General features: G+C 42.6%; 1 protein-coding gene across 1 annotated transcript in view; it reads left to right on the forward strand.

Moving 5' to 3' along the window:
• Positions 1–13,519: 13,519 nt before the first annotated feature.
• LOC109039801 (UPAR/Ly6 domain-containing protein bou) overlaps positions 13,520–21,154 on the forward strand; it is a 155,721-nt gene continuing 148,086 nt past the window's right edge. Inside the window, exon 1 of the mRNA XM_072296104.1 lies at positions 13,520–13,839. Coding sequence (XP_072152205.1) covers positions 13,530–13,839 — 310 coding nt within the window. The 5' untranslated portion in view covers positions 13,520–13,529. The remainder of the gene's footprint in view (positions 13,840–21,154) is intronic.

A 21,154-nucleotide genomic window follows, 5' to 3' on the forward strand; every position in this document is an offset into this window, starting at 1 on the left:
CAGATACTCGTCATTTTTCTCCAATTTTGAGATCGCAATTCTGTTGTCAGGAGACTAAAGCACTCACTTACCAATTTTAACAAAGCAATTCAACGTAATAAAGGCGTCGTTTTTTCCGAGAGAAAATATCGCATTCGAGTGCCGTTTCGATATCAGTATCGAATGCGATGTTTTCTCTCTGAAAAAACCACGCCTTTATTACGTTGAATTTCTTTGTTAAAATTGGATAAGTGAGTGCTTTAGTCTCCTGACAACAGAATTGCGATCTCAAAATTGGAGGAAAATGACGAGTAGCTGAAAAAATGGAACTAATTGATGCGATGTATCGCATGCCGTTCTGACACAAAATATGGCGTCCATCAAATCACCTTAAGAGGTCCCGGAAGTTCCGTATCAGCCGCGACGTGCATTTCACAGCCGTGACGCACAACAACGACGACGGCCGTCAGTTTCGGTCATAGTGCTTCCTTACGGTCCGACGTCCGACGAACGGGTGGACACCCGCTGGACGCTCCGTCGACTGCTCTACCGTGATGACAGTGCCTCCGTATCAGCTTCACTCTCAGGCTGAGGCCTTTAGCCTCGGTTTGAAAGTGAAGTTGAGTTGGAGGCTCTGTCGTCCGACCGAGCACTCGTCGGAGCGCCCGGCGCGCGGTCGTCCGCCCGGTCGGCGAACGTCGTTGATGTCCGACGAGCGGGTGGACACCCGCTGGACGCTCCGTCGACTGCTCTACCGTGATGATAGTGCTTCCGTATCAGCTTCACTTTCAGGCTGAGGCCTTTAACCTCGGCCTGAAAGTGAAGTTGAGTTGGAGGCTCTGTCGTCCGACCGAGCACTCGTCGGAGCGCCCGGCGCGCGGTCGTCCATCCGGTCGGCGGACGTCTTGTACCGTCTGGGGGCGCTAGAGGAGCGATCTGCAGACACCGCCCCGGCCGCACGTCTACCCCGGTGGATGGTTGCGGGCACCATGGAGGTGCCCTTTTACCCTTGGTCGGTGACCTCGGGATTGGCTCCCGATGCCTAGGCTGGGCATGCTCACCAGTCTCCTCTTCCTCTATTTCTTTCTTTCTCTCCCTCCCACCTTTCCTTCCTCTCCTTCCACTCCTTCCTCTCCTTATATTCTTTTTGACTGTTGGACTGATTGACTGATTTGTACGCTGATTGACTGATTTGTACGCTGATTGACTGATTTGCATGCGGGGTTGACTGAGTTGTATACTGATTGACTGATTTGCACGCGGGATTGACTGATTTGCATGGGGGATTGGTTGATTTGTATGCGGGATTGATTGAAGTCCTACAAACCACGCGAACTCACTCTCAGTTCCGGTTCTCCATCCCTCTTCTGAGGCAACATCCACGAAGAAGGGATCAACATTCACCCACTCAAAATCAAAATAAAAATTAAATATAAATTAAAAAAAAAAAAAAAAAAAAAAAAAAAAAAAAAAAAAAAAAAAAAAAAAACCAACACGGTGGAGTTTTTGCAAGTGTCACGGATTTGCGTTTCAAGTACTTCAACTTTCTCATTCGTAAAATTTCGTGAAAAACACGATGGTGCCATTGGTTTTCTCTGAAATCAATTCCGAAGCTCAAAAATGCTCTCAGAGTTCAGTTTGTAATGGAGAGGATATTCCACGCAACGTTGAGAGTCCATTAATTCTACACCTAGTAAAATTTTCCATGCAAAGATAGGGAGCAAATACATTAGCAGAATTGCCGTGGTTACAACTTCGGAGTCTCCAAATAAAGTGGCAAACCTGCTAATGTATTTGCTCCCTATCTTTGCATGGAAAATTTAACTGGATATAAAGGTAGACTCTGAGGGCAGTGTTAAACATCCCCTCCATTACGGCCTCAACTTTGAGAGCTTTTTTTGAGCTTGGGAATCGATTTTAGAGAAAACTAGTGGCACCATCGTGTTTCGAGCGAAATATTACTTAGGAATAAGTACTTCAGTCGCAAATCCCTAACACATGCAAGAGCTCCATTTCTCAGGTGTTCTACATTTTCTTCTTTAGTAGTTTATTAAAGTAGCTAACCTTTTGTTCAGTTAGTTCTTGAGTAGTACCGTTCATTTTCTTTTCTGATTTCTTCATCTAATTAAATAATATATTCTGCTTTTCTCCATCTAATTAATGCATCTTTCCTGCTTTTCTCTATCTAATTAATGCATGTTTCCTGCTTTCCTCTATCTAATTAATGCATGTTTCCTGCTTTCCTCTATCTAATTAATGCATGTTTCCTGCTTTTCTCTATCTAATTAATGCATCTTTCCTGATTTTCTCTATCTAATTAATTAATATCTGCTGCTTTTCCCTATGTAATTAATAATATCTTCTGCTTTTCTCTGTCTAATTAATTAATCTGTTCTGCTTTTTTTTATGTAAATACTATTCGAATCTTGTGCCATTCTCAATCCCTCCTTCCTGTCCCCCATTTCAAGATGATGATCGTCGAATTTCAGCCATAGCCGTGGGATTACAGCTACGCAACTTGCTGTTTTCTGTGAATGACGCCTTTCCCGAGCTTAGCTAGATTGATGCGTCAGTGTTTTCATAGTCACAATTCATTCTATGCATCTAACACACCTTTTTTACGGAAATTCAGATTCACAATGATGGAAACACTTGCTTAAATCACAGGCCATAAGGTAAAGGAACGCCCCACCACCCTGCTTCAGATCACAGATAAGACTGAGAGAATGTGGGACATGAAGAACTGTAACATCCTCCCCATCGTTCCTTCTGTCACACTAGAAAAATTAAAATCTTCTTGTTACTCAAAATGCTCATTCACGCGAAAGGAGTTGAAGAAATAAATCAGAGAGAAGAAGCAGCAGAAGGAGGACGCAATAGGCAGCAACAACAGTAGTCACAGCAGCTGCTAAAATTCCTTGATTTGAGAAAATTAGCAAACTGGCGATCGGACTCAAAAATTAGTAATGGCAGCAGGAGAGGAAGAAGTATTCGCAGTTCGTAGCAGACAGAGAAGAATCAGCAGCAGAATTACTAATAACAGCAGTAATTGCTGTTCTCTAACACATTAATTATTTTTCTCAGCGTAACGACCAACTGTCACGGAAACTGTTGTTTTTGTTGCGAGTTATGTATCCAATTCTTCTCAGTGAGAAAATCAGGGCTGCCGACTCGTGAGTAATTTAAGCATTGACGAGTTAAATGGGTGTAATGTTAGTAGTTTGAGAGTAATCCAATGATCTGTGAATAATTCAAGAATAATTCTCCACCGTAGTGTCTCACGGTGTGATGAGCGATCAATGGAGTCATAATCGATCCTATAAAAGAATTCACATCTCGCACGATTTGCGAGTACTGAGTGAGTAAAATTGAGAAACAGTGAGCAAAATGTGAGTAAAATCGAGAATCAGTGAGCAAAATGTGAGTAAATCGAGAAACAGTGAGCAAAATGTGAGTAAAATCGAGAAACAGCGAGCCAAATGTGAGTAAAATCGAAAAACAGCGAGCCAAATGTGAGTAAAATCGAAAAACAGCGAGCCAAATGTGAGTAAAATCGAAAAACAGCAAGCCAAATGTGAGTGAAATCGAGAAACGGTGAGTAAAGAGTGAGTAAAATCAAGAACGGAGAATGAAGATCGAGTTAAATCGAGAACAGAGTGAAAAGGGGAAGTAAAATCGAGACCCAGTGAGTGAACAGAGAACAAAATCGAGAAACATTGAGCGATAAGTGAGTCAAATGAAGAACTGTGAATCGTAGTGAGAAAAATGGAGAACGATGAGTAGCAAGTGAGAAAATTTATAACGATGCGGAACAAGTGAGTGAGGAATATGGGAAACGTAAGAATTTCGGCAGCCCTGATAAAGATGTACATCCCAGGGTGAATAGCTCTTTGATAAGTCGTTGAAAACGTGGGAAAGTCAGGGATATTCGCCCAACACTGAAAAGTCAGTGAGTTTCACTGCGGAACTTCGAAATTCTTTCCTCCAGTCCAGTACTTACCTTTCATGCCGACGAAGATCAAATCCCGCCTTTAAGTCCTGGAATTTTAGATTTAAGAAAGCACGGCAGTGAAGACACTTTTCAGTATGCCCCGATAAATCCGGGTTGGAGGGGGGGGGGGGGGGGGGCAGAAAAATTCTAGCTTCTTGTAATATTCCTTGAAATAGTTGTCGAATCTTCAGTCCTCATTGATGCAGTAAATTTGATGTCCAAACATGAAACTTGGCAGCAAATATTGTTGGTAGGTTTTCTTATGTACAATCACGGATTTTCGCTTCGAAATCAAAATCTCACGTCAAGTCGAACGATGAATTATAAGCGCTGATGCGGCTAATGGCTAGCATCTACGATACTGGTTTAACGTTAAACTATTCAATTTATGTTTTATTAGGTATACAAAAACGAAGCATACGTTGCTTATGTCGGACTTATAAAGCAAGCAAATAAATCAAAACATAAATAATTGGAAATTATTACATCTGTATCTGTAAGTTAATATATTGGAGCTGGAAGAACATGCATTAAGTATGCTTGGTTTCTTCCCCTTTTTCGTTTTTTGACTATCCACAAGAAACTTTTCTCGTGGTTGTATTATTCTGGTTTCAAGATACGCCGTTTATTATCATTATCATCATTTTATTTTCATGATTTTTCCTATCTTGTTTTCATGTCATGTATTATTGTAAACGCCTTATCTGAGCAGAATTGAAGTAAGTTAACCACACATGATTCAATTCCTGGTGAATCTGGAATTTTTTTAACTATCTCTATCTAAACGATATTTGGCCAATTTTTTAGTGCGCGGTTCGATTCCAGTGAAAGTGTGGTGTCGTGAGTGCTTACAGCTTGGCGTCGGGCAATTTCATCTCTCTCTTCTGGTACGTATCTAATTGTTCTTTCTTTCTTGTCATTAAATTTTATCCATTTTCCCTCTGTAGTCGACAATTTTTGCAGGATACAACATGGGTCAGTTGCGTTGGACAGAATAGTATTTTGATGGTTTCAGCTTATTTATCAGCAAAAATGGTCAAAGTTCTTCCTTTCTTGTCTTCAAATGTTATCCATTTTCCCTCTGCAGTTGACAATTGTCGCAGGATACAATAAGGGAAGGCCTGCCACATCCCAGCTCGGGCCGTGGTTATTCTTATTTTGCGAAAGTTTTAGGGTGAATTTTTCACTTTTCCTTACGAGACAAAGGCAATAGGTGAATTCGAAGTGGTGTGTTGCGGGCGACAGAGGCCCCGGTACCAGGGACCCAATATCCCCTCCCCCCCACGCCTTGTGGCGGGCCTGAATAAGGGGTCAGTTGCGTTTGACAGAATCGTATTTTGATGATTTCAGCTTATTCAACAGCAAACGTGGACAAATTTTGTCCAGGAGCCAATTGTTTACGTCCAGTATCAGCAGAAATATCACCTATGAAGAAACATGCTGTAAAATAACATTATCCACTGCGCAAGTGCATTCAGTCATAAAATAATAGCCAAATAAATTGCGAGGAAGAATAACCCAGTAAACAGTACAAATGTGTATGTATATCACTGCTTTATGAAATTAAAAGGGAAATGCAACCATGATACGCATCAACGCGGTGTATGACGTCCACTGTTCGAAACTCTCAGGCGCCAACCAACGCGTCAAATGCGCCTAAGAAATCGGTCATGGCTCCGAAAAAATGAAGGCTCTACGCCAACGTGGCCCCTATAAAATTACACCCCCCCCCCCCCCCTCAAAAAAATCCTAATTTTTCTGTTCAGTGATTTTTCGAAATTTCCCCCCAAGTTACAGCTATTAGTTCTGTAACTAAAACACCTTGCGTCTAATTTTTCACTAAATACGCTTTGATATATAGACAAAAAGTAAACTTGGCCCCTAAAAATCAAGCTTGATGCGCCACATGGCTCCTGAAACTCGGAGGCAAGTTTCATACTCTGATGACGTCATACACCGTATATCCTTCGATGGGCGACTGGGCGTTATCTCCGTTAATAATGAACGTAGAACGTAGAAACATGGTGTTCGAAAAGATCTTAACTCGAGTTTTGCTAATCTCTAAGCTGAAACTAAGAACATGCGATTCTGAGACTAGGGTAACTGACCCATTCGTATCATTCCTTAACAGTGTCCGAAACTAACGATTGAGTTTTAGGGGCCATGTGGCCCATGAAGCTCGATTTTTAGGGGCCATCGAAAATTTGTAGGGACCAAATTGACTTTTTACCCATGTATCACGGCGCATTTAATGAAAAGTCAGAATCCGCTGCCGAGCGTCGACATTTAAAAAAATCACCCAACAGAAAAATTAGGATTTTTTTGAGAGGGGAGGGGGCAACATTTAAGGAACCACGTTGCGCATATCCATTTTTTAGGCGCATCTGGCGTGTTGGCGCCTGTGAGTCTCGTAAATATTGGAACAGCAGCGTTGGTATCAGCGTTGTTTGTGGTATCACACCGCTTTGAAGGAATCTCCTCTTTTTGAACTCCAGAGTAGGTACGTGATGTGGTATCGCGCGGAAATGAAGGGAAGTATTGGAGTTCCACCTGTCACACATTACTGACGTTCAGGGGCGTAGCTAGGAAATTTTTATGGGGGGGGGCATGGGACCACCTCTCGTGGTGAAGAGAGCGGGGGTGGGTGAGGAATGGAGGATCCCGTTTTTCTGGGGGGGGGGGGGGGGGGGGGCACGAGATTTCTGGGGGGCACGAGATCCCCCCCCAGGACCCCCCTAGCTACGCCTATGCTGACGTTTATAAATGTATGCATAATGCACCCAACGTTAAATTCTGAAATCATGCGCGTAAATATTGGAGAGCAGCGGCGTTGGTATGTGATGTGGTATCACGCCGCTTTGAAGGAGAATCTTACCTTTTCACCTGTCTCGAATTACTAAAATTATGAATGTAGGGTCTACATTGTAGACATGATGCGCAACTTTTCTTGAACTCTGGCTTTGGTATTGTTTGTGATATCACGCCGCTTTGACGGAAAATCTTAAGCCTCTCACCTGTCTTAGATTACTGAGGCTATGAATGTTGCAGTGTGACTACGCCGTTGGTATGATATGTAGCATCACGCCGCTCTGCAGGCAAATTTTGGATTTTTACCTCACTGGAAAAAAAAAACACATCGACAACAAAAAATACTTTAGATTCAATCGGATTTCTGCTTAAATCAAGAACGAAGCCTCTTAATTTGAGCGGATTTGATTTAAGCGAAAATCTGATCGAATCAAGAGTATTTTTTCTTGTCAGTGTTTTCAAGAGTCTGGACTCTAGATCCAATGTGTTTTTTTTCCAGTGCTGTCTCGAATTATTGACGCTCATGATTCGCGTGTTTAATAGTGGATGCAAGTGGATGTGCATCCAAAATCGGCGACGGATGCGAAATTTCCCTTATTTTATATCTCGTATCCAGTGCCGTATCCAGTTTCCAGTTTGGTAATGAGTTTGATAAAAGGGGCGGTAATTTGAAAATTGGTTTGACAGATAATGTATGAAGCAGAAGCGCATACATACGTTGCGGTGAATATAACGTTATTTCTCATTTTTCTTGCAAAATTACTGGAAATAAGCGCATTTCGTGCGATGGCGAGATAAAAATCGCATAATTTCTCAGGATTTAATGAATCTGTTGGAAATATCGCGTACTTCGCACATCATTGAGACGTAAGTCAATTGAGAAAGGCCATCGAGTGATGGTATCACGCGAAATTGAAGGAGATTCATAGAGTTTTTCTGAACTGAATTTACTACGGTCATGAAAATAATGCCCGCGTCGATATTAAATTCGCGTTTTTTTCGCGATTGAGGTGAAAATTGTGGAATCTTCAATGTTTTTCAACTGCTGTAAAATTTTCGTACACGCCGCGACATTGCGGTGCACTCAGTGTTCGAAACTCACAGGCGCCAACGCGCCAATACGCCTAAAATATGAAGGCTCCGAGCTAACGTGGCCCCTAAAAATTGCCCCCTAAAAATCTGAATTTTCTTTTTAGGTGATTATTCAAAATTTTCAGCATCACAAGGGAAAGCTTTTTCTATTCTTCACGATTTCATCCTTAGTTCTTATGTCTTCCCCAAGTTACAGCCACTTTCTAGTTCTGTTACGAAAACAGCCTGCGTCTAACTTTTCACTAAATGCGCCATAATATATAGGCAAAAAGTCAATTCGATCCCTAAAAAATCTTCAATGGCGCCTAAAAATCGGGCTTGATGCGCCACATAGCTCCTAAAACTCAAATGTGAATTTCGAACACTGGGTGCACTGGAAAGAAAAACACATTGGATCTAGAGTCCAGACTCTTAAAAACATTGACAAGAAAAAATACTCTTGATTCAATCAGATTTAAGCTTAAATTAAGAACCAAGCCCCTTAATTTGAGTGGATTTCCTTTTGATTTAAGCTTAGGTAAATCTGATTGAATCAAGAGTCCTTATTCTTGTCAATGTTTTCAAGAGTCTGGACTCTAGAGCGAATGTGTTTTTTTTCCAGTGTGATTCTTGCGTAATCTCTCATTTCCTCTTGCAAAGTTGCAAAAAAAAGAAAGAAAGAAAGAAAAAAAACACGCATCCCGCGCGACACAGAGATGAACAACGCGTAATTATATAGAATCTCACGGATCTGTTGGAAATGCCACGTGCTTCACGCCGTATTGAGGTGAAACGCGCGTAATTTGTTACTATTTAACACGCAGAAATCCAGCGAGCAACTATTCGAACTCCGGAGTAGGAATGTGATATCACGCGAAATTGAAGAAGAATCTTAGCTTTTCGCCCATCCCAAACCACTAATGTTAACGAATGTAGTTACACTGCTCGCATCGTTGAATGCGAAAATTAATTGCACATGGAATAGGAATACGCAGTTGGTATGTGGTCCGGTATCTCGCGAAAATGAAGGTGATCGTGAGCCTGTCATAGATATCTGTAATCCTAATCACTGACGTTTGTGGTGAGTCCAGACGCAGGCATTCTTCTCTCATCGTTCAATGGAATTGGGACTTCGGAGTAGGTAATCGGTGTGGTATCACGCGAAAATGAAGGATAATCTTAGCTTTAAAAAGTTTCAAATTTCGCCCGCCAGCGCGCTTGATTTTGACTTGAGCAAAAAACGTATAGGAACTTATTTATAGGAAGTTTAACGAGTTTCTTTTCTGAAAATAACTAATTTTATCGTCAGATCAATTTTTAGCAAGTTACAGGCCATAATCCGGAAAAATGCCGATTTTAGGCCATTTTTGCCAAATTTGGCAACTTTCCGGTCCGAATTTTTTGGTGCAAAGTTGAAATTCGGATTCAGAGTCAAAAATTACGGAGGAATCAATGTAAACATTGCTACCCAGGATTTTTGCAGGCTCTTTTCCTTATTTGCCTGGAATAAAAATCCTGAGAAATTATGTGATTTTCATCTCGCCATCGCAGGAAATGCGCTTAATTTTGCAAGGAAAATGAGAATTAACGTGATATTCACCGCAATGTGTTTATGCGCTTCTACCTTATACATTATCTGTCAAACCAATTATCAAATTACCACCCCTTTCACTATTACCAAACTCATTACCAAACTGGAAACTGGATACGGCACTGGATACGAAAAGTAAAATAAGGGAAATTTCGCATCCGTCGCCGATTTTGGATGCACATCCACTCGCATCCACTAATAAAATGTGCTTCATCATGAACGTCCGTAATTCGAGACAGGTGAAAACCCAAGATTTGCCTGCAGAGCGGCGCGATACCACATATCATACCAACGGCGAAGTTCTAATACTTGAACGCCGCATTCAGCTAGGCATACTGCCTACATTCGAAGCCTCAGTAATTTGAGACAGATGGGAGGCTTAAGATTTTCCGTCGAAGCGCCGTGATAACACAAATCATACCAAAGCCGGAGTTCAAGTAAAGTTGCGCATCATGTCTACAATGTAGGCCCTACATTATAATATTAGTAATTCGAGACAGGTGAAAAGGTAAGATTCTCCTTCAAAGCGGCGTGATACCACATCACATACCAACGCTGCTGTTCCAATATTTACGCGCTTGATTTCAGAATTTAACGTCAAGAGCATTATGCATACATTTTAAACGTCAGTAATGTGTGACAGGTGGAACGCCAATACTTCCCTTCATTTCCGCGCGATACCACATCACGTACCTACTCCGGAGTCCGAAAAGAGGAGTTTCCTTCCAAGCGGTGTGATACCACATCATATACCAACGCTGCTGTTCGAATATTTACGAGACTCACTCACAGCCTGTGAGTCACAGGCGCCAAATGCGCCTTAGAAATCGATCATGGCGCGCGCCGTATGGCACGACTACGGTGGATGACGTCGTATGCCGTGTTTTTTGATGAGGCATCATTTCCGTTCGGACGCACGAACTGGATGTTCGGATTTTTGTTTTAAATCTCACGAGCATTAACCATCAAAACACGATTCAATTTTTAGCGCAATGGGCCTGTTGCATGCAAGAGATACAGCCGTGCGAATAGAGTTTTTAGAGGTTAAATGACACGAAAATTACGATGGTCACATTAAAAAAGTCTGAAATACACTCCTAACTGTGCAATTTGCGTTGTTAGGAACGCGCTTTTTCAAATTTCCCGCGTCTGGGGGCAGTTTTCTTACGGAAACAATTAACGGCAACTCGCGGCTATTTCCGGTCAACTAAAACTGACAACATAACCTAAAAATCGGAGCTCGTGATATCGTGAAAGGAAATGTAGAAGGATTGCGTTGGTTATTTAAAAGTTGATCGATTTGGTTACCGCATAAAGCGTATATGGACCACTATAAGAGATCACGTTGGGTTTGTAAACAAACTGAAGGAAAAAAATAACAACAACAACAACGACTCGGCATCTTCCGGAAATCTTCGAGCCCGCCGTTTGCTCGTTTCCGGTGATTAGAAAACTGCCCCCAGACGCGGGAAATTTGAAAAAGCGCGTTCCTAACAACGCAAATTGCGCAGTAAGGAGTGTATTTCAGACTTTTTTAATGTGACCATCGTAATTTTCGTATCATTTAACCTCTAATAAGTCTATTCGCGCGGCTGTATCTCTTGCATGCAACAGGCCCATTGTCCCATCCTCATTGCTTTGCTCATGGATGCATACTTTGAACTGCCGTTTAAACTCACCGGAAGCCAATACAGCGTCCGGATATTGGTATATCCTTGGCGTACCACCGCGATTTCTTCTGCTACCGGGCGATGCCTCTCCCGCGATCCATGGTTCGTGCGGCCACGCAATGTTAGCGACTGTGCGGACCATAAATTGCGATTGAGGGGTGGAAAGTGACAACACGGTAGTAGGTATATTTTCGGACGTCATGTAAGCTTTCGGGGGGATGTGCGTGCAAATGGGAGCCCAACATACACGGAGAAAAAAACTTCGTGCGTGGGACCCGAAGTTGAGGTCTTATGGATCTCTGAAGTTTTCGGATCACGTATCTAAAAACTTGAGGTCCAGTTGCCGAAGTTCGGGTCAGGCATCTGAAGTACTTCGATTTATACCGAAGGGTTTGGGTCACACATCTGAAGTACTCCAGTACATTCCGAAGTGCCTCGATGTCTGACCCGAACTTCGGCAGCTCGACCTCAAGTTTTCGGAAGCGTGATCAGAAAACTTTAGAGATCCATATGACCTCAACTGCGAGTCCCATGCACGAAGTTTTTTCGCGTACGCAAAGTCGGACTCGTTTTTTGTGGTTTACTTTCATTTAACAAAATCTGGGAAAATTACTGTATATTTATGTATAAACAGCCTTTCCCTTTCTATTTTCCTGAAGTACAGCAGTTAAAAATTGAAGAAATCTTCAGAGTTCGTTCGAATCGAAGTTTATTGCGTGTGTCCTTTACATATAATTAACGACTAGTGTCCTTCCTCATTTCAATGCAACCTGTGATATTAACGACCTCCTTTTCTTGTGTTTCAGGATTGATAGCCGCGAGACTCTCATATGGTATGTAATTTAAATTTTCGGGGTTCACACCTTCTCTAAGAGACTAACCTTTCAATTTTTACTAACAAGTTTTCAATGGAACAATTTCATCAATCTTTTATTATATTTCTTAGTTTTCATCGTGGCAACAGATTGTGATCTTTAAAGTAGCTGACAATCGACTTCTCGACTGTTAGTTTCTCTTAATTCATAAATATCACGGCAATGAACGAAAGATCGTAAAAAATGGACTGTAACTTCCAGTGTCATTATGCTCCCCCGTGGTCAACGAGAAGGGGGTATGGATTTTCTATCTTTTTTTAGCCAGTCTCATCTTCTTCCAAGTTATAAACACGAAACTTTACCAGAATGAAAAGGAAGGCATTTTTATAGGCATGAAATTATCGTGAAGAAGGGACTGAAACTTCCGGGGCCGCAATACTCTCCCTTCTTTCCTGTAAACTGCAATGAGGCATGCATGTTTCGTTTGCTTTTCCCGCGACCAGTTGCATCTTATACCAAATTAATTTCGGGTTCTAAATTTTCTCTGAGTGGCAGGTCAGACATTTTTGTAGGAATTAAAATATCGTGAACAAGGAACTTGACACTTCCAGGGCAGGGGCGAAGCACTACCCCTTCCTCCCACCTTCGGTTAGCCGCGATGGGCATGGGTTTTTCGGTTTTCTCTTTCTCAGAGTGGTAGGATATACATTTTTATAGGCACGAAGGTATCGCGAAAAAGGTACTGAAACCTCTGTGCCCCCCCCCCCCCCCCCCCCACCCCTCCCACCAATAAACTGCAGAAGTGTGGATTTTTTTTTCTCTCCGGCAAGTTATATCCTCCCTCAAAGTTATTAGCAAGCTCTGCTAAAAATCAAGGGGTGTAATTCTGTCTTAGAGTCTATATAGCGCAGAAAATCCTCGAATGATACGAATGCGGAGTGAAATTAGCACCATTACAGCGCACGACATGCACCGCTCAATAAGAGTGAATTCCATCCTCATTAATGTCACTTTGATATTTTGGGGCACTACATAGACTTCAGCATAGAATCTATCTCCAAAATTTTTAGGAGTGTGGCCGGAAAGGGATTTTTATAGGCTCAAAAATAAAACAAAAACTCCGGAGTTGAGGTACTAGCGTGCAATAAACCCCGAAGTACACACTGGATAAAAAAGTCTCTCGAATCCAGGATCCAAGCTCTCAAATTTGACAAGAAAAAATACTCTGAATCTAATGGGATTTTTGCTAGAATCGACAGCCAAACCTCTCACTTTCTTTACGCTTCAAGCAAAAATCCGATTGAATTGAGAGTGTTTTTTCTTGTCATGTTTGTCACGAGTCTCGACTCCGGATTCACGAGACTTTTTCCAGTGTACATTTTGATGCTCGATTCCTGAGCATGTCCGGTGGTCCATCGCGTGTCGACTTTTCGAACGGAATCGGGGTGTGGAGCCGGCAACCCGGCGGCGAGTTTTTCTGTTTCCATCTCGGTGCCGAGCGGCGCGGGTCGGCCGGTCGGCCGGTCGGCGAAAGGGGCGCAGGCGTCGGCGCGAGGGGGCGCGGAGCACGGGAGCTGGCCCGTGCCTCAGTTGCTGTGCGTACGATGACAATGACGGACGAAGCGTTGCTCGCTGCTCAGCGCGAAAAGGGCCGCTCGGCGTCGATCTGCGCGCCGGGGATCTCGAGTATGGAGGTGTTCCTGTCGGGGATCCCGCCGCCGGGGACGCCGCCCCTGGACGCGGCGGCGGCCGCCGGCACCGGCACCCCGCGACGAAGAAGACCCGCGACCCGATCTCAGAGCGCCAGACTCACCGGCGGCAAGTCGGTCCGCCGCCGGGCCCTCAACGCCGAGCTCGCCGGCAGCAACCAGAGCATGAGGAGCGGCGGCAGCGAACCCCGCCTCGAGCAAGCCAGTAAGTCCTTTCTCTCATCCAACGCCCTTTTGAATATCCCAGTCCAGCCGGAGTGCACCCGGGTTGTAGCCGTCGTCGTTTTCGCCCGGAGTTCACCGAGAGCGTGGCCCGAGTGTCGAGTAGCTGGAGTGTAGTTGAGGTTCAGCCGGAGGTTAGCCAGTGTCTATTTAGTTGACCGGAAATGTAGCCCGAGTGTCGAGTAGCCGGAGTCAAGTCGGGCGTCTATCAGGCGGAGTGTAGTTGAGGTTCAGTCGGAGGTCAGCCAGTGGTGTCCATTAAGATGACCGGGACTGTAGCCCCAGTGTCGAATAGCCGGAGTAATGTCGGGTGTCTACCAGCCGGAGTGTAGTTGAGGTTCAGCAGGTGTCCGTCAGCCGGAGTGTAGATCTGCTGTGCTAAGGAAGAACGTCGTATGAACATTCAAGAGTTGTCAAATTTCCCTTAATAAAACATTATTTTTGACGTCATTCATGCACATTTTTCTTCAAAATTTTCAGATATTTTCGATGAAAGAGCGTTCGAAATTATCTTAAAATTTTGGAAAAAAATATTCACAATTTTCCCTCTAAATTCGGATTTTAACGAAGGAAATTTGACAACGTCTGGAGGCTCATACGGCGTTCTTCCTCAGCACGGCAGAGAGGTTCAGCTCGTGTCGTCAGCCGGAGGTCAGCCAGTGTCTAATAAGTTTACCGGGAATGCAGCCCGAGTGTAGAATAGCCGGAGTGAAGTCGGGTGTCTACTAGCCAGAGTGTAGTTGAGGTTCAGCCCTAGTCTGTCAGCCGGAGTGTAGTTGAGGTTCAGCCCGTGTCTGTCAGCCGGAGGTCAGCCAGTGTCCATTAGAGTTTACCGGGAATGTAGCCCGAGTGTCGAATATCCGGTGGTCTTTCACTCGGCCTGTTAAGCTGATGTCTATCAGCCGGAGTGTAGTTGAGGTTTAGCCGGGTGTACATTACCCGAAGGTCAGCCAGTGTCTATTAGCTCGAGTATAAAGGAGTGTAATCAGTGTCCTCAAGACTGAGTTTAATATGCGTCTCTCAGCTAGAGTTTGGCCCGTGTTCCTCAGCCGGGGTTTATTTGGATTACAGCAGACATTTATATCCGGAAGAAATTGAGATAACGACATCTCATGGATCCTGTATCATTCGGTGGAGACAACTTGTAAAAATTGACGATTCCAAGAGAATTTCCCAGTCACAGAACGACGAATCGCGATTTAGTGTAATTCCCACCACTGTTTATCGGCACTGTCGCACCAATTTCAGAAACTATGCATTCTAGTATTTTTAAAGTTAACTTCGGCGCGGAGTGAACCGTGCTCCACGGAGCGTAGGCGTGCGGTATGAAGAGTAAAACAAGAAGGTGTCTACAAGGCCGGAAATAGTGCTGATTTTTAAGGGCGGTCCGGAAGTACTGAAAAAGTGCGGAAATCCCGCAAGAAGATTCGGAACTTTTGTCATGTGTTGCAATTTTAGCGAGAAATTCAAATTTGTGAAATTTTTCGAATTTCGTCAAATGAAGGTACTATAAAGTACTGGATTTTTCTGTTGAGGAGGTACCGAATTTTTGGGGAATGTACTGAAAAAGCACTCTGAAGTCCTGATTTTTGGTCAGCCTGTTTTAGTAGACACCCCGGTTAAAAGTGTAGCCGCGCGATTCAGAGTTCAAATGCATGGAATAACATACGGTGCAGTGCTCATAGGTGGCAGAGGTTTGTCCTAGGTGGAATTTTGTAAATTTTTGGGTAGGCACGAGCCCTGCCCGAATTAGTGTTCAGTCCTGCGAGGGTTAAGCTGGTGCCTAAATTTAGTGAATGAAATTTTTGTATCATGACCCAGTTCAAGAGTCGTTTGTTTCGTTGAGTCTAGCTTATTGCATGGTGTTTTGACGCGAGGTATCTCACTAGTGTTCAGTCCTGCGAGGGTTAAGCTGGTGCCTAAATTTAGTGAATGAAATTTTTTCATCATGACCCAGTTCAGGAGTCGTTCTTTTCGTTGAGTTAAGCTCATTGCTTGGTGTTTTGACGCGAGGTATCTCACGACTCGAGACACTGGTGAAAGAGCAACAAGCAGTTCCAACGCCAAAGCGTTGGAGGGCGCTTCTTTAACACTGCGCATGCGAGGAACGTTTTCATACGGCCAAGCGAGAGTATTGCGGACGGACGATGTATAACAAATTGCCTACGTGAAGGTGGTCCGGCAGCAACATACCCGCCGCTATCCTCTGGAAAACAATAGAAAATAGTAGTTGCGTACGTTGCCAGCGAGCGCGCTGCGAGCGCATCTGTTTCAGTTACCTAGCATCGAGTCGGGCCTCTAACTTTCTATTCTCTCTGACATAACCTTAAACCTTCAACCCAGAGCCGCAAACAGCTGACGCTTGACGATGCTGTGCCGAGAAAATGAACCAATCACAAAATAGCACAGTAATACGTCACTAAAATGAAGAGATCACGTGACTATTCGTGATTTTTTCGAATCAATCTGAAACTACAACCTCGAATATGAGGCATTTAAGCATAACGAAGCCTTAAAATACTTCAACCAGGTAATACGTCCGTGCGAGATTGTTATGCTTAAAAGCAAAACATTTCACGAAAACTTTTACGAATACCAGATGCAGAAAAAAATCCAATTTTCCGGGTGTACCAGAATGGCGTCATTACCCATAAGGCAAAAGGGCATGTAGTATAGTACATGTTACATCGGGGGAGTCGAACGGTTGGAAAGGGCGCATCTGGTACCCAGAAGCGCCCAATAAGTGAAGGCGTCGCTCGTCCCGGTCTCTCGCGTCTTGTCGTCGTCGTGCCACAAGTGGCAATGCACGTGAATGGAGGTCACTCGCTCCCAAGTCTCCGATAGTGCTCGAGCTTGGAATCCGCTCATACGTTGACTTGACAGTGCTCGACTTTATGGGGGAAACTCTTGAGTCGTGTTTCTCATCAAATTTTGTGGAGGGGTCAGGCAGAAATAACTTCAAGATGGAAAAGAAATGAGATAATCGTACCGCGGCTCAAATAGGTTGATAGAGAATTTGCAGGTGTCTGAAATTTGACGAATTTCGTATTTAAGTGGAAACTACTGAGTGAACTGAGCAAGAGGATACCCTTGGTTCATGATTTGAACAGTTATTGGAGAAGATATGACAAATTGATATAATCTGCTAAAATGCATGTGTTTAAATGGGAAATGCCGCCAGATGACGCATTTAATGGGCAGTACAGATCCTTTTAACCTGCGACTGAAGTGTTTGCCCCTCCGAAACAGATTCTCTCGGTCCCCAGAAATGTAGCTTAAAACCGATTTGCTTCATTTTTTCTTGAGATTCTGAACTCATCAAGAGCAGAACTGTATCTTCGACCGTTTTAAGTTATAATGGGAAAACGGATTCTTACCTACGTATTTTTTGATGAAATTCGTGCACATTTGAATTTTAATTCACCCTCTGAGGAGATGACTTGAAAAAATTTGACGTCCCAAGAAAAAAAAGTCTCTTGGATCTAGAATCCAGACTCATAAAAAATTTGATAAGAAAAAATACTTTGATTCAGTTGGATTTTTGCTTGAATCAAAAATAAATCCGCTGAAATTAAGAGGCTTCGTTCTCAATTCAAGCAAAAATCCAATTGAATCCAGAGTTTTTTTTTCTTGTCCAATTTTTTAAGAGTCGGGACTCGGGATACAAATAACTGAATGTATTTCTGTGTCTTCTCTCGATTAGCGAACAACAAACCTGCCGTAATTAAACATAACCAATCAATCGGACGTATTTACGCTAAAAGGAACTACGTCACACGCAAACCCCATGCACTTCGTTCCTTTTAGCATAAATACGTCCAATTGACCGGTGAGCCAGCCAATCAATCAATCGGCAAAGCAATCAGTCGATAAACGATCGCTTAAAATAGAAACGTTACCCTCTCTCTTCAATTTAGAGACTGCCCCATTAGAAACGCAGATGACAAATAACGACCTCAGCCGTTGGTTGTGAGACAAAATGTATTTTTAATTTTTTCTTTCTGCCACGCAGTAGAACATTCTTGTTTATTCACACAATCTTTCATAATTCCCTTCAAACTTATCGGACTTCCATTAATGTTACGTATTGGCTCACAATGCGGTCTTTGCAAAGCTGCTTCAAGGCTATATCTAATATCAAAGCCATCGTCTAAGGGACATTTTTGCGACTTAAAGTGAAGTAAAATTTCCGATTTTTCAAATTAATAATTGTTAATGTTAACTTCCGATGAAATGGTTAGAGCGATCACGTATTATTGCCGTTGTATTGTTTTTCACACGCAGAAATTTCATCTTTCGTAATCGTTATTTTAATGCTTACGAAGTGCATAATGTATCAACGGACTGTCCAACTGTTGACTCCATTTTGAATTTTTGCCGTGTGTGACGGTTACAAATCGCCTTCAATTTTGTAGAATACCTATTTCCTTCACGCAAGCGTTAAAGTAGGCATATCTAGGAGTCGCTAATAGAAAGTATCATATCACACGAACCGGAGTACTGTGTTTTATATCGACCGCGCTATTTGGTCCATGTAATATTGCACTTCTCAATACATGAGCTGTACCTCGGTTTGTATAGCCAAACTTTCAAGCCAAACCGAACCGTAAAAATTGTTTGAAAGCATGAACCAAATTTAAGGAATACTTCGGTTGCATGAACGGAATCACGGTTTTTCAGACCTAACAGTGCGACCACTGAAGAACGCCGCACTGCGATTCATGTAACAGAAACTTCTTTCCCAGTGAAAAAAAGTTTCACCTTCCTCCGTCGGGCAATTGCGTATGGCCTCATTGAATTAGTCGGGTCTAAAAGACTCAAGTATGTCAGACCAGAGTTGATAAAGGACGATTTCACTGATAAAAGTTCGGTCCATTCTTTCCTCGACCCCCCTTTAACCTTCAGCAATACGCTTGTCGCAAGTAGGGTCATCCCTTTTTTCAAACGAGAGAGCCCGATTTTTTTTAAATTAATAAATACTTACTCATAAATGAACGATTAAAAGAAGATTCAAGCACAATTTAATAAATTAGTTTGCTCGTTTTTTGTTTTTTTAGCTCTCGCGGTCGGAGAAAGCCAAACCCGATGACTTAACGAGTCTTTGAAAGAACCAATCCCACCTTCCTTTGTAGAGGTTAAATTATTATACGAGAGATTAAAGCAGCGTTGGTAAGTTTCAGGGATGAAAACTCGTTAAAAGTATCGGTGAGTGAGAACTGAGAGCGAACAGGTAATGGCACCGCTTATGTTTCTCGTGGGAAAGGCGGTGCCGTTATCTGGCTAATGAAAAAAGTTGAGCTTTTAAATAATAATTGCGTGCCGAGCCAGTCGAGAACCGACCTTTTTCGTGCATTGCAGCGACGACGTGGTCCGCTTTCATATCATTTCTAATCTTAGCGAAGGCTATCGGCTATCGACGCGTCCTTTAAGAAAATCGATTTTTGAACCGAAAAACACTTAACGCAAATAAACGATTTCAATATACTTTCGCTCCTATTTTATCAAATCATAAATATTATAAATCATATGGAGCCCCCGGAGAATAATAGAAGCTGTTTAAGGAGCAGATATGAATACGGCTATAACTGAACCGACCAATGTTCATTGTAAACATTAACATCTTGTTCAGAAGTTCATTTTTAGACTCTCTAATCTGTGATTCATTTTTTTCAAAAAAGTTCGAAGTAAAGACATGTTGTCTAGTGTTTTAACGCATGCTTCATCTAGAGACCCATTCTGAAACACCGCCCTCAAAATACGTGGCTTCTGACTTCGGTCATCGATATCTAAATCGGATGTCAGGGCTCAATTTAAGCACAGTCCAGAAGAGGATACTGCGAAAAAAAAGTTAAAACTTTTCTCCTGAAAAAGAGACGCAGACGGAAGAAGCTCACCTCAACTTTTAAATGCTCGTTTTGCTCGAGTCAATCAGAGGGGTTAGACATGACATGTTAACTAAAGTTGCAAATTTTGATGTTTAATTCGTCAAATTTTAAATTTTGAGGGGTGCTCCCAGAAGACAATTTCACGAGAAAACCAATAGAACCTCTTAAAAAACCTCAAAGTTTTGTATGAGCGGAGTCATGAGCTTTTATAGTTTCTAAATATTGTCCGACCTCTCCCATTGACTCGATCCATTGTGAGGCAATGAGATTTAATCTTAAATTCCACGTGGGTGGGATTGGAAGCCGAGACAAGAGCCGCGCATTTCATGATTGACGTAGGCATTTACATTTCATTCGAGACGCTTAAGAGCATTGTTTCTTAAATAACAGGCTCGGTCAGTTTCCATGTCAAGGCAAGCAATTAATATCTTCCGAAAATATTAATTTAATAGGGGAAATTTTCTTACTGAAGGGTACGAGAGAATCTCATGATGAAGTACATATGATGAGAATATGATGCAGTCATGATGTAGTACATGTTTCAATGTCTTCTATAGGTAACTCGTTCTTTTGGAAACGTTTTAAAATTTTAACCTTAAAATTGGCACGTTATTGTCGCATGGTTTATTTCTTAAAATTAGAGAAACATTAAGTAATAAAAGCGTACAAAACCATCTCAAAATTTGTATTTGGAATTTTGTCCGTCGGAACCGGCTTAAGACTTGACAGCGTCGAAAGACGCAGTGTTGTTGTTGGCTGTTGGCTGCTGTGAGCAGCGCAATATGAAGAATATCAATGCGCCTTCAATTTATGACCTATGCGATACGGACATTCATCGAGCACGAATAGTTGTATTCAAGCGCCGTGCAGCGTCGACCTGCATGAAAGAGTCATACCGTGTTAATGAGGAACCGCGCGCTGCCGCACAGTGTGTCAAAACCCGAATCTAGCTGCTCAAAACCTCTTCACGTCTCTAAATTTGGCCGGATAACCACCAAATTTTGCACAGGCATTAGTGTAAGCATGAAGAGGGTTCACCTAAAATTTCAAAACTTAGTCATCAAAAGTTTCAAAATGGCGACCATCTAAAAATCCTGTTCAACTCATGTAAACATCGTAAAATCCAGATTTTTGCTCAAATCAAAAGGAAATCCGCTCAAATTAAGAGGCTTGGTTCTTGATTTAAGCAAAAATCCGATTAAATCAAGAGTACGTATTTTTCTTGTCGATGTTTTTAAGAGTCTGGACTCTAGATCCAGGATCCAGGATCCAGGATCTGGACTTCGTTTTTTTTCCTGTGTTTGTCATACTTCCTCCAATACCTTAATTGTTCAATTTTTGAACCAAGGATATCCTCGTGTTCAGCTCATTCAATACTTGCCACTTAAAAACGAAAACCAAATTTTAGTCACT

The sequence above is a fragment of the Bemisia tabaci genome, chromosome 2 (genome assembly GCF_918797505.1).
Source record: "Bemisia tabaci chromosome 2, PGI_BMITA_v3".
Classification (NCBI taxonomy): Eukaryota; Metazoa; Arthropoda; class Insecta; order Hemiptera; family Aleyrodidae; genus Bemisia; species Bemisia tabaci.